The 15,074-nt window shown below is 35.7% G+C and overlaps 1 protein-coding gene across 1 annotated transcript in view; it reads right to left on the bottom strand.

Annotated features, from left to right (window-relative positions):
• The window catches only part of CDH8 (cadherin 8, type 2), a 102,046-nt gene extending 89,373 nt beyond the window's left edge, over window positions 1–12,673 (bottom strand). The window contains exons 1-2 of the mRNA XM_010283238.1: window positions 12,560–12,673; window positions 6,479–6,776 (exon numbers count right to left, since the gene is read on the bottom strand). Of these exons, the coding sequence (XP_010281540.1) occupies window positions 6,479–6,776; window positions 12,560–12,673 (412 nt within the window). The remainder of the gene's footprint in view (window positions 1–6,478; window positions 6,777–12,559) is intronic.
• Between the last annotated feature and the right edge of the window lie 2,401 nt (window positions 12,674–15,074).

The raw sequence follows: 15,074 nt of genomic DNA, 5'->3' as shown, positions 1-15,074 counted from the left end.
AACATGACGATGTGTTTGATATGTACAAATGAAAGCAATCACAAAGAATTTCAGAAGCAGAATATCTGCAACAAGAACAAGATGTTAGTAACTATGAGACAAGAATCATCTGGAAAAATGACAGGAGGACAGATTCTTGTAGATTACACAGGACTAGAGAAGCACGTACAAGTGCCAAAATCTGCCTCTGCTCTGCCCTCGTATGATCAACATACAGCTATGTCTGTCTGTTTGTCCTCATCCTGTGAAACTGGAACATCAGAGGAAGATGTATTCCTCTATATGGAACTCCATAAGGAACTATGACTTCAATTCTGATCCAAACAGCTTTTTCCTGAGGACTTTATCTTCACTATGTGTCATTCACACAACATTCCTCCGTGCAAAGGGAATATGTGCTCAAAAAAATGAAAGATTTGTGACAAATTACTGAAAGTTAATGGAGAGGAAAAAAGGCAGTTTTCATCTAAGAAACGACTGCACATTAAAAGCTCCTTACTTTGCACAGGTAATTTAGGGCTTATTTATAAGAACCAGATAGTGTCTTCAGAACGTGAACATTCAAGTACTTGCTTCCATTGGTATGAATTATTTTGAGCAATCCCACTGATTTTAGAAACTTTGTAAAAAGTCAATGAACTAGTACACTCAGGACAATATAGATCAGTGCAACTAAAGGGTCAGATCATAAACCCCTAAAAAGCAGTATCATAACTTCATCCACGGTCTTTGAGCTTATAATGGTCATTTAAGAACAATATAAAAAGATAATAACATTTTCAATCAAACCTCATGAGAAATGGAAAGTATAAAAATAATAGAACATATTCAGAAATATGTTTTTTCAAGGCTCAATAACAAGTCAAAATTAAGAAGACTGTCATGGTTTTGAATATATGCTAACCAATTACTTTAAGGTTACTTATGACTTTACTTTTGGAACCATGCCTCAGTCACGCAGAATGTACAAAGATTTTAAACACATGCACACTCACTAAATAAATCTCATACATAAAATGCTCTTCAGGATCACAGCTAGTGATTATGCACAAGATGAACAAGTAGAGGAAAAAGACAACATGAAGATACACGTTTTCTAACAGCTGTTAGATTGTTGCCATATTTTACAACATCTGCTGTTTTTTTCCTTAGCTTTTGCACTCCCTTTGCATTTACCCTTTGGGCTAATTTGTAGTTGACCCCAGTAATATAGTCCTTTTACTCTACAATTTTGTGACAAACTATCATTGATTTAACAGTCATGCTCAGTGCCTTAAAAAAAATCAATGAATACATAGGAAAAAACCTACTAAGACAGTGTAGTTGATCTTGATAACGTTTCAGGTCAGGTTTTCATCACAACTTGTTAACGTATCAAGTTATTTTATCATTATGCGTATCAGACATTGCCTGTTAATTCCTTATTCAGCAGATTTTGTCCTTCTGCAAACAATTAGTAACTGGAAGAGACCTAATATCTTTGGGACAACTGGAAAGAAAAGCTACACTGTGTACAGTGTGCTTTTCTATATATGGCTACGCTAAATATGTTCTGCTTTTGGGAAGAAAAAAAAAAAAAGATTTGTTATTTACAGTGGTACAATCAAGGGCAAACTTTGATCCCAAGGAAAACACTGCTAAGTAGATATGCTTGTTCCAAAATTGGAAATCGAGGTTCTGACTCAACTGAAAGCCTAAACCCTTTCCAATAATGACCTTTTCCCCCAGTAAGTAGTTTTCATGAAAGCATTTAAGGACAAAAATATTATTCTAAGCTTTTTCACATTGTTAGTATTTTCAAATGTTAAAGACAAAAGCATTTCTAGAGCACTGGCAGACTGAATTCCACTGTATGTATTTTATGATGGGTTTTTTTTATGACTGTCAGGGAAATTCTTAATATTTGGAGATTATGAAGGTTTGTCTGTTTACCTTAATTCAGGCAGACTATGAGAGAATTGTCTTCCCTTATGGCTTTTGTTCTTTTTCCATCTGTGTCCTTTTTATTTCACCAACACGTTTGTCACTCTCCTTCTGCCGTCTTCTGTCTTTCAACATGACACTAACTGTCTAAACACTTTTGGCTTCACCAAGAACAAAATCAAGAAATTTCACTCCTCATTCCTCTCCTGAAAAAAAGATCCTGAAACTATACTGTTGGGAGACAATATCCACTTTTGCTGCCATTATCACCTCTGTGGCATGCTTTCAGGGAATTCATAAGTCTGTGCGTAGCTGAGAAGGCAACACAGAAACAGAACATACTCGGGGGTGGGGTTTGTTTTTTTTTTCCCTTTTTTTTTCTTTTCTTTGAATAAGCTACAGGACCAGTTCCAATTACCCTTGTAGATCTTCTAACATTGCTCATTCATTTACATAATATGCTATCTTCATTGCAGGCATATATACAGAGCTCATAGACAAATAAGAAGAAAAAACAAAAGTCATGGGGTTTTTCCTCACAGAAGCTTATAGCTGAATCTCTTTTTAGAATGTTTTAACTGGGTTTCATTCCCAGCGTGTCCCTTTGCATCTAAAAATTATTAAACAAGATTTACAGACAAATTAAATTATTTCCTATTTGTGAAATGCAATACTGTTACAATGAAGTGATTCCACAGATTTCACTTTTTGATCTTTAATTCCTTAAGAAAATTAATATCAGAATTAAAAGATTAAAGTGCTCAGTTTCAGAAAGAACAAATTCTCCATATACACTATTGGCTTTCACAATCAAATCCATCATTTTGGAGTTGGGGAACAGGGCTTACTATGGTAGATTATATTGGAATTATGTAAAAAAAGAAAGGAACACTAGGATGAAATAAAGGAAAACTCAATTTAGTTCTCAAAACTCTTTCTGGAATGTGCTCCCCTCTTTCCTCAAAGAGAGAAATAAACTATTTCAAAATAACTCTGAACACAGTGACGATACACACCGCTCAGTACATGTGTGGGTGTATGTTCTGTGAAGACAGCTGAAAAGTGAGCATCATTCCTACCGGAGATAACACAGTGTAATACTAACCGTCTTTGAACCAAGTAATGGGAGGAAAGCCATGCAAATCCTTTTCTTTTGTTTTAGTAGGGAAGCAGGATTTTGCAGATATCACTCATCATTACATGAAAATCAAACCATCTGGATTGTGGCCATATACGTGTGATAATCTCACATGTTGGCATACACACACATTCATGCATATCACATACAGAAAGATTTCATGTACATTGTGGTTTTCACGTCCCCATAGTATATCATTCATGTTCTAGATAGTCCTGCAAAAATACCACTGACATTCATATAATGCACCTCTCCTAGCAAGGAACATAAGACCAGTATCTAATGTACTTATAATAAAAACCGTGTTGTAGTAGAACCTCAACATTACATTACAGAATCATGAAAGGTTAATGTGTTCATCTGTATTTTCTGTATTGCTTTCCACAAAGGTCCAAAAATAAAATGCCTCGCACTGCATCCTCAATACATAAGTACTATATATATATAGCATATGAGTTCCTCTTCTGTTTCAGAGCAGTCAGAATTGGTATAAGCATTTTGAGGAAAGAAGAGGTTTAGTAGAACTTTGTTTTATCCTGAATGAGAACACTCCCTAGTAATGAGTCTGTTGTAGAAATGTCAAGGCTGAAATTAGCAGTGGGTGGAGATCTCTTTGAGGGGAATTAAGTAAGTGGATAATGGTAGTAAAATACTTTTAGTATGGGGAAAAAAAAATTCCTTGAACTCTGAAAGGTGATGGAGTTTTTGTAAAAACATTATTGAGGAATTAAAGTAATTTTAAGAGGACTAACAAAACTTGAAAGTTAAAATAATTTATGAAGCATCATTTAGTACAGCTCTTCGTGTTGCTACCTGCGGGCAGAAGAAAATGGTAACAGCAACATTGGTGAAGGGGTAACATTCTCATTTTCAACTTTCCAACCTTGAAATTTGATTCCATCAGAGATTAAGGTGTAGAATTGTCTGCATATGCTGCATAGATTTTACAGTCATTCATGACCCATGTAATGCAATGGCAAGCGTACTCTGAATTTTGAAGTGGCAGCTGAGAATCGGGTTTTGTTTTTCAAAAAAAAGAGGAGTGTATGTCTATGCTTCTTTAGAGAAATAGCTTGTAAACATGCACTCCTAGGAATGTCATGTAAAAGACATGCAAGTATCAGGGATCATGAGGAACAAGTGCTTCAGTAATAAAGGTAATAAATGGTAGACCTCTGAGATAATCTGTAACAAATTTCTACCTATATTTATGTTGTTAGCATAAACTTGTTTTGGACCAAACTCTTCCATGGAGCCTAATACGTACAAACGTGGAACTACATGATTTCAGAGGCAGTTCAGTGAAGAACTGTTTCGCTTTCCCCCACCGTGCTAGGGAAACAGGCAAAATAACATCCTCCAAACGCCAGCCCCTGTCACTATTCCCTAAACTGGCATCTATGTCCAAGCATTGGTCATTTCTTCTACAATGTTTTACTATAAAGTTTTCCCAGATAAAGTTTTATCTTTCAATTCATCTCTCATGACCTTCTTTTACATTTGTCCCCTCCTTTTTCACCATAACAGTTTTCTCAATTGTCTCACTTTCCTTCACTTTCATTAATGTTTTACCTTTTATTCTCTTGCTCTCATTGCACTTTTACCATCTTTTAAACCTCATGTTAACCAATTCACTAGTTTTTTTATTCATATAAACTTCTGATTAGTTTCCTGTCAAAGTTTTTGATTTTTTTTTTTTTCCTTGTCTTCCTTACAGTGAATACTCCTTGGATAGGGACCATGTCTTTACCAGGGATTATAAATATTGCTCATATGCACAGATATAAATTATTTTTATAGTAGCCTTTGTGATCGGAAACCATCTTTTCTTGTCTGCATATATCTTTATTTTTTCCTAGAAAATCAAAAAAGTCCCATTCGCATAAGGATTAACTGCCTTCAATTTCCCTTCCTCCTTCTCCTACTCCCTCCTTTTATTTATTTATTTTATTTAATTAAGTCATTTACTTGCCTAGAGCTTTGCAAAAGTATCTCTGAAAGCAGGTCCATATTATGTTTGTGCTGCTGTAAAATTAAAATAACTTCACAAATTAAACCTATGTTTTGGTAGAAGAACCGACATGCAGGCTTGAAAATTCACATCAGATTTGGCACAAGCAATTCAATGCAACCCAGATACGAAAACGTGTTGGAGAAGTGTTGATAAAAAAATCAAGCTTTAGGTATCACCACTGAGTCAGCACACCATGCTTACAGCTGAAAATGACCTGGTACAACTCGTCGTGCTGAATGTGAGCGAGAGGATGGTTCTGGCTCTTCACATTCCACCTCGTTTTAACTCAATAAGGCAGAATGGTCTTTTTGAAACTTTTTGATAGGATGCTGTTTTACTTTACAAAGTGCCTTGGCACTCCTTTAATTATCTTGCTTTGACAGATGTAGGCAAATTGCTGAAGAGCACATTGTTCTCAACCTAATACTAGAAAACATTAGAATTTACACTGCATTTCATGGCCAGATTTTGATGTCTTTGCTTATACTGAATTCTTATATTACCCTGAAATTGACTCTTTTGGTTTTATGGGTTTACTCCCCTTTTCCTTTAGTGACAGCTAAAGATCACCTGCACTGGATACATAGGTAGCAGTAGGGACTGAGGATCTGAGTATGTAAATATGCACCACTGTAAGTACATAATTATACATTTGCCAACACAGAACAAGGGAGAAAATACGCAAAAAATAATCTAATATATTAATCCATGAGGAAAGAGATTCACACTAATCTGACAAAATGAATAAATATAAGTAAAACGTATTAAGAAGATTATTTCCTACTCCTTTCTTTTCTGCTTTCACACAGTTAATTTCCCTTTCACCATCTTTTTCCACAGCTTTCTCTGTCTTCCTCTTCCATCTTCCACATAAAACCTATGGCTAATTGATTAAGTCCACTCTAGAGTCTAACCATCAATTCCCAGACAGAGCATCTTTCATTTCAGTGTTTTTGGCTGATTACAGTTGCGCTTAGAGGAAAACAAATAAGTATGTATCAACATACTGCAAGTACTACATCTGTGTATGAAAATATGCAAACAGATAATTAAACATCAACAAAATATCAATAGGATTAGAGTGTCATGTTGGAACAAATCTTGAGAAATCTTTCTCAATAACAATACTGTACAGCATCGTAAGGGGAATATAAATTTAGCCCATTAAAGTGTTTTTGGACAAAGAAAAACACATTAATACATCTGTTAGTCATTTTCTTACTACTAAGGGACTCTACTATTGTGCTGCAGATGAAAGCTTTGGCCAAGAAGAGATTTGAAAACATGCAAATTAATGCTAACAACATAATAAATATCTTATTATTCATCAACAACTCAATGGCATGCTGGCATAGTTTAAACTGTGAGTAATCAAAAGTTCATCGATGTTTAGACATACATACCTACAACAGACATTTCTGGAACCGTGGCATGATATGGACCATCAACAAACTCTGGGGCATTGTCATTGATGTCTTGAACCTTAATAATGAATTCTGAAGGAGGCTCCAGAGGTTTGTTTGTGTCCCTGTCGACTGCTTGAGCTGTTAGAGTGTATTCAGCTTTTTCCTCACGGTCAAGCCTTTTCATTGCATGAATGTCTCCAGTCTTGTCATTGATCACAAAGATTGTTCCAGCTCCATCTCCTGACAGAATATACTTGATTTTGCTGCTGCCTGGATCCAGGTCAGTGTAACTAAAAGGGGGAAAAAAAAAAAAAAAGGCATTTTAGAGACAAAAATTACACCCAAAATTTTTTTTGCATTGGTCTATCCATACAATTTGTCAAGCTATTTTTTTGTACTTTAATCTTAGCACTAGTGATCCATATCTCAGTTTGAATACACAAGGAGAGTACAGATTTGTATGCATACTAATCAAAAGTGAATGTAATCATAGGCATAATTAGACTTTCTATTTAAAAAACAGCTGTTATATATATTTTAGATCCCTGTTCTAAAATGTAAATGTCTTCAGAACTATTATCAGCCAAAATGAACAAGCACAAAATGTCCTTAACCTATTAGATCTAAGGGCAAATGAAGGCTTAACAATAATACGTATTTTAATCTAGTTTCTTATTTTTAGTTATTACTTTCAGCTTGTTTTCAGGTGACTGAAAATGGCTGAACACTGGTATCTATGTAAATATTGTAATGGACAGCATTCACAGAAATTTAGAACCTTATAACTCAGCTGTTAGTAGAACTTAAAAGGTTGTAAGATCTTTATTCTAAAAGTATTTCCCCTGAAAAACAGCTTCATTAAAGCAAGTTTCCAGAAATACAAGAACAACCCTTACACACATCTTGCCATTCTCCTCAGTGCCCCATTAGAAAAAATAATACTTATATCGTGGTTAGCTTTTCAAAAAACAAGATAGGGTTATAATAAGCTGAAACAGCATGGGGAAAATAGATTTTCTTCTTCAGTTTGAATTTTTTTTTGTTAATTAAAAGCCTGAACCAAAGAACAGTGGAGACAAACAAAGGACTTCCATTGATTTTTTTGGTAGGCTCAGTGCCAAGTACTAAATATCAGATTATCTCTAATAATTTTTAATTTGCGAGGGCGAGCGCAGCAATTGGTGGACCATATGTATTAGTGTCAACACATTCAAAAATACAGGGTAATAACTTAAATATACAGTAATAGTGCTTTAAATTCTATTTACTATTAAAACTAACACACAATATAAACAACAATAAGAAGTGAATAACACATCATTAAAACATAACTTGTATTTATTATTGTTTATCTCTGCCTCACAAAAGATAGTCTGAAGGAAATACGTACAACCTGTTTAAGATAGGTGCAACACGACTTACAAGGACTACTACTAGACTTGTTCCTGTTTGCTCATTTTTGTGCAGACAGCTCAGCAGAAATTGTTGCTGGTTATGCATTTACTCTTCAAGTTATAGCAGTGGTTGCTAGGGTCAGGCAGCATCGTCATTTGATATAAGAACCTGTATTATGATATTAAAATAGGTGTGGGAAAAAACCCGTGTAACACCAGCTACAGCCAAGCCACAAGTAGATTTTTACGTCATGCCACAAGTAGGCTCTACAGGTTCTTCAACAGATAATTGGTCACATACAGTTATATCTGCAAATTAGCTGTTCAGAAGTAAAAGCTTAGAAAACTTGTTAACAGCACCTTACAAAAAGGAATCTCAAATTGTTGCAATGAGCACAGTAGTCAACTGCAGTCAGGTCTGATTTTCCAGTTGATCTGGTTTATTATATATACAAAATCCTGGGCCACCAGTGTATGCTCTGCTCTGCAATAATAGCAGAGCTCGCACTGACTACGAGAGGTGTTACTTCATTCTCCGTGTTTTGCTGGACAACATGTTATTACCACACTAGCTATTACCAGACCACTGTTTTAGCAACTTTTTAAAAGCACTTTAACTGTCTGTGAATATGAACGACTCAATCCAGTTCATTCTTCCTACCCATAGCACATGAAATACACATAGACATCAAGTGACAGCTGAGTCCTTTTTCCAAAAACTCAATCTGTTTCTCTTTTTGTAGTTGCCATCAGCTTTTACTTGAGAACAACCAGCATGATTTACATTATCTTAATTTCAGTGAACAGCAGTCTCCTGATGGTTAGTACTACAGTTTTGTCTGCTCGGTAAAACATGTTAATACAACTTTTTTTTTTGTCTTAAAGATTATCGCCCTTATGAGAAGGATTATACTCAATCTAAGTGTCAGTAACATAAAAAATTATTTTCACGGTCCCAGAACCTGTCAAGATCAATCCAGAATCTGTTTGTGTTTTAAACAGATTGTTTATACTTTTAGCATCTGTTTGATCCCTGAATAAAATCTATATGTTATTAACATTGCATATGAAGGTTTTGGCAGAATATTCATAGCTGAATTACAGTGATATATCAAAACATTGTCTGGACACACACAACTCAGTAAAGCAACTGGGAACCTCTCAGTTCACCCAACTACATCGAGCCTTACACTGAAAAACTATCATCTGTTTTTCTAAAAAGGCCCTGGCTGGATAGACTAGGTATCCTCCACAGATATTTGAGAATGCTCAGAGACTCTCCAATTTGTTAACAAGTAGGACAGGATGTTAGTATAATCTCCAGTTTAAGTTTTACCCATATTATCCAACAGAAGTTATAGTTCATAAATCAGTTTCGGTATAAATTAATGCAGAGCTATAAAACCTTTGCAGTGCTAGTAAGATACCAACAGTTAAAATGAAAAGATGATTACTATTAGTTGTTTCTTCTAATAAGTTGAAGTCCTTTGTATCAAAAGAAAGAAATAGGTATCGCTATTTGAAACACCATAAAATGAAGAGCTAAACATTAAACAAAAAGTAGAAGAGCTAGAAGCATTCTAAAACCTTAAAGCTGAAACTGAGTCTGATTAGTGGAAGATCACTTTTTTACCCAAAGATTAATAGTGGCAAAAATGATAGTAAATTTCTTTTAGTTCTTAATAAAAAACAACTCATAAATATGGTATTTACTCAAATCATAAATATTTTTTTTATGGTGAGCATCCAGGCTGACAGATTAAAATATCTTTTCTAGGTTTTAAAGTTCTTGCACTCTAATATCAAAATATTATAATAAATGACCTATGGAAGAGCCATTTTGCCAAAAATCATTTCATCGTTTGGATTTAGGATTAACACATCATCATCTACTTACAATGTTAAATCACAGAACTGAAGTGAAATTCTAAGCCAGAAAGCATAGTATTTTTTTTCCAAGTAGTATTTCCTCTCTTCTACCAGATGTGAACGATAATTTACAGCAAACGTCAAGCTTCAGCAAGCTGTGTTCATGTGAAGGTTAAAGATCATTAAACACATAATTATATAGGGTCTAGGTGAATGATAGAGAGGCATAATGAATATGATAAGTGAATATTGGTTTCTGTTGAAAAAGCCTTACAAGTGTTGTAAATGTGAAACTACTTTCCACACCTGTAGCTTTATTTGTCGTGCCTGTGTTTGAAAGCTGACCTCTTAGCAGTATCAAGAGATGTAACAAGAACTTCTGTTTTAAAAAGGAGACATCTATAGCTAGCCCCTACGTCCCACTACTAGATAACATCCCAAAACAAACCGAAAAGCACGTTCACTGGAAGACTTTAATCATGTTCAGAGTGAGTCAAACTCACTTCCTTTACAGGAGATTCAGTTAATTAGACTTCAGATGAAATGAAATCTTCTTCCTTCATCACTGCCCTGCCTGCGGGACTATAAATTCAAACATATCTCTCCCTTAAAAGTAGCAGATGCAACTCCATCACCCATTTCATGCCTGGATTCATAGTGATGCAGATGCCCTTGTATTAATACCCTACTAATTGCTCCCATGTAACCGCAGCACAGGTCCGATCCTAAAAGATGAACTTCATTCAAAATGAACCCTCTGAACACCGCAGTTTCTAATAATTATTAACTCTCTTACTATTCTATGTTATAATACATTTGATAATCAGTGAAGCCAGTATTAATGGTAACACAGCACACACAGCGTACATCCACAAAACTAACATTTTCACTAATAATAAATGCATATCTAAAAGTATTGCCAACATACTATCCAAATATATTAACACATTTACAGTCTCCCATGTACATACATTACAAACATGCATAATTACAATCAGGGCAAGGGAAATTGTGAGATTAAACTTATTCAAAAAGCCTCTATGTTCCGTAGAAGTAAAAGTACTACTCTGCAGTAAAAGAAAAAACAAACCCATGAGCGTGTTACTGATATTAAGTTCTCCTATTCCATAGATATGTTTTCATCGTATTTTAACCACATTCTTAACAGATACTTGGTTCAAAACTATGTATGCAGCCAAGGACATAATGCACGGGCGAAGGCTGCAGAAGCTCCAAGCTAGGTTTGTGAAGTTCTTTTGCAATTCTGAGTATGCAGAAAGATTTATGAGTCTCTCCTGCCGGTGGAAACTGTCTCGCCTGCTCTCAGGCAGCTACCTGGCAAATCAATGGTAGTCAAAACAAGAGCTTGCTCAGCACAATGAATTTCATGTTCAAGCCATGTGCTCACCACCAGGAAAGCACATAATGCACTTGGGTCTGGTCCATACCCACAATTAGAAAAAAAGCTGTTGACTGGTCTTCGTAGTCGGATTGGGCACTCAAGTCCTCTCTAGGTGTGTTGTTGATGCACAACTTGATAAGGACTAGCTTGTAATAAGCTGCATCATCAAAGTGAGGGTTTGTAACCCAATTTCCTCATATTAGTAAAAAAGCATAAATATATCAATAATTCAAAAAAGGGGAGGAATCTACATATTATGAATATGGTCCTGGACATTTTTAATTAAGAAAAGAAAAGAAAGCATCATGTAGTCAAGTTTTTATTTGAGTTTGTTAGAAAGTAATTAATTCATCCTTGTGTAATTACAAGGGAATTACCCCTTACTTGTTTCAAGGGAAAAGGCATAGTTAGTCCTTAAAACTTCACTTTAAAATTTGCATCATTCTTCTTCTTCCTAACTCTGGAATCTTTTTTTAAGAGATTAACTAGTGCATCACTGATTTTCACCTGATGTTACACAGATACACACACATAACACTCCAGCACTATCCTAATGCTTCAGATTCTTCTACTTTTTACCTATGCCTTGCTATAAAAGTCCTCATTTATGAGGCAGACCTCATTTAATAAACTTAGAGACAGAATTCTCCGCTTTTGTGACTCTTTTCCCAAAACTGCTGGGTTCTAAGAAGCTCTAGCTCACTCTGAAAGTATGGAAGGATTTTAGTGACTTTTACAATCGTTTATGTATCAATGCTTTCAAAACCTTTAACACACCTTCCTCATCATGTGTTTTCTTTCTGTATGTGACTTTGCAGGTTGTTTTTTTTTTTTTCCTAAAAATATGAACATCATTAGGTGTTACAGAAGGTTTTTGTGTATACTGTTGACGTGCTCTGACACATAATGGACAATGAGAACGTTTATTGATGACCCACAGTTTAAAACAATCATTCATAATTAAACTATTACAAATAGATTCAATTCATTTGCACACAACGCAGAATTAATAAAGTGAATGTAATTTCAATTTAATAGAATCTTTCATTTTCTCCATGGATAGGCTGACCTCATCTTTAGTAATGGGAATTATAGCTGCACAATGGGGAATCAAATATCCTGCGTTATTATTCAGGGTAATGACAAATTGGGGCACAGACTTGATATACCTGACATAATATCAGTACGTGGAACACTTTCAGAAAGGAAACAGGCATGTCCATGGGATGACAAAGGTTTCATTTAAGATATGAGAATCATGTAACTTGAAGCCTTTGGAGTAACTGTCAAAAGACACTACTGCTCACACTTCTCAGCTACAGTTTCAGAACCATATTCAAAGAAAATTAAGGCAATAATATCCCTAACACTTTAAGTGTGTAGTCTCTGCTTTTGTATGCCTCAGTTTCCTACCATGTCATTTGAGTATCTTTGATTCCAGATGGCTTCTTTTATGTTTCTGTTTATTCTTTGCTGCTTCTTTTTTATTCTATTTGATTTGCTAATTTTGTCTCTGTTTATATTCATACTGCAACTGTGCACAAACAGCTTTTCATTGCTTACCTTTTGGTATCATCTTCACTAGTGAACTGTTGTTTAAAAACTGGAGACAGGACTGGGATTTAACAATCTGTTCTAATTCAGTGATTATGACCAACTGATGCAAGAAAAGAGCTCAGGAATGTGACTGAGTCTTGATCTAAGTCCTTAGTGGTTAGAGCACTATTGGTCCTTTCTGTACATGTCATGTATCGCCTTCCTCACCAGTCTGAATTCATAATTATTTAATATCTGTTAATATTTAATAATAATATTTAATACTAATTAATAATTAACAAATTATTATTAATAAAAAGTTAATAGCTAGTTTTTTTACTCAATGTCTTGGGAGAAAAAAAGATAGTGTTTTTGTTTGGTGTTTTGGGGTAGTTTTTTGTTGTTGGTTTTTTTTTTTTTTTTTTTACAGATGAGAGGAACAGAGTAAGAGATAAACCCATGTTCAGTCTCACAAAGATCCATATTAGGAAAAAAACATCCAGATAGTAGGACTACCCAAGCCATTCCTAAAGCGCTCTACCCATTTATCTCCAGTTAATCACAGTATTAATTTTTAATTAGAATTGTTATGTATTTGCCAGGATTGTTTCACAGAAGTCATTCCCCCCACCAGGGGAACTCCGCGAGAGGGAGGAAACCACACATCGAGGTGCAGAGTCCTCCCCAAATCCACAATCACATGTTCATCTTCGGTGGTTGTGACGGCAACAAAGTAATTTGTTTCTACTCTTCGCTATCTTCATTCCAAAGCATTGTCTCAGGTTGATTTTTCTCTATGTATTTCTTGTATACCTTGCTTCTTCTGAATCCTTATGTTAAGCCAGATGATAGCTAAAGCTTTCTGTCTTCCTAGTTCTGGCCTTGGCCCTTTCCGTTTGGGAATACCATCTGTCTTCCCTTCTGTCCTGAGAACACCACCACCACATATGACCTGTGTCCCACCACAGCTTGGACTGCCGCCTTTAGTCACTGCTTTCTGCAGCTATTTAACGCCCAAGTGTCCTGTGTCAAGTGGCCTCAGATGGCTGGCACCTTTTTGTAGTTGGCTTTCTGCCTAGCTTGGAGTTCACGTAACTATTTCTGAACCCAGACTGCTGTTCCTTTCTCGTGTTCCAACAGACACTGCTCCTGTAAAAAGGTCTTGATTTTTTAAACCCGACTGTTTCTGATACTTGGAAACATGCAATGAAATCGTGTCATACTGCCAAAGAGGAATCCTTTCCCATCTCATTTAATTCTCTATTATTTCATCTATAGCATACTGTGGTTCACCACAGGAGATCTGAAAGCCGAGTATAGAGAGCCTCAGAAATCGCGTGCAGTTTTAGTCTTGTAAAACATATTCCCTATTCTGTGTCTTTATGGGGAAAAAAAAGTATCTGTCTGTCATCTCCTACTGTTCGGGGTCAAGTACTTACATTAACGATTCCAGTGCTTCAGGCATTATAATTAACAGTGCCTCCTGCACTTGTCACTCTTTTCCCAAATCACTGACATAGCAGTAAAGCCATTTACTCCGTCCTCCATCGTGTCAGTCTTGGACACAAACTACGCTGTAGTTTCTACCACCTGTAAGATTGTGCGAAGTCTCCATATGTGACTTCAGAAGACTGTTCCCGTTTGGCTGCGAATTTCTACTGCCAGCAGAGTCCGTCTTGCTGCTCCTTCCTCAACACAGACAAGATTGGGAAGGCTATAAAAAAACGTAAGCCATGGGAATTTCCGATTCAGTGTGCTAGCCAGAAGTTCGGCAGTTCCTGTATACCAGATCCTTCTCTTTTTTTCCTTTAATCACCATCATCTTATTCACACTGTTCTGAGCTTCTCTTCCATGTTGTTTGAGCTGTATTTTTTCCTTCCTCTCTAAAAGCTTATTATAACTTGTTAGGCTTCATTCTCAGGCACAGAGTACATTACACTTAAGCGCTAAGACCTCTTTGTGTTTTTCAAATGATTTTCACAAGTGAATGTCAGAGCAATATCTTATAATACATACTCTTAGGATTGCAGAAGAGGAATAAAAAAAGTTAATCGCTACATACCCACAGCAGTAATTTGAAAGCTGCTTACAAAGTCTGCCAAAATAGACAAGCTGTAGCCTAGATCAGCTAAGGCAGAAAAAAGTACAGTAGGCCAGTGTGGTCAAAGGTGACAGGATATTTCCATTTATTTAAGCATATTTAAGTTGTCATGATTTTACAGTCCTTCAGGGCTCTGCTTTCACCACCCTGGCTTGTGATCATGCTTTGCTCACAATGATTAGGAGAATCCCAATGATAATATATTTAATCTGTCTTCCTTCTTCACAAAGCAATTCCAAATCCATGCAGAATGCATTCTGTTAATTAATGCATTCCGTTATTTAATAACA

The sequence above is a fragment of the Phaethon lepturus genome, unplaced genomic scaffold, assembly GCF_000687285.1.
Source record: "Phaethon lepturus isolate BGI_N335 unplaced genomic scaffold, ASM68728v1 scaffold9853, whole genome shotgun sequence".
Lineage (NCBI taxonomy): Eukaryota > Metazoa > Chordata > Aves > Phaethontiformes > Phaethontidae > Phaethon > Phaethon lepturus.
Note: the sequence above shows the minus strand (reverse complement) of the source record. Positions and strands in the feature narration are given on the sequence as shown.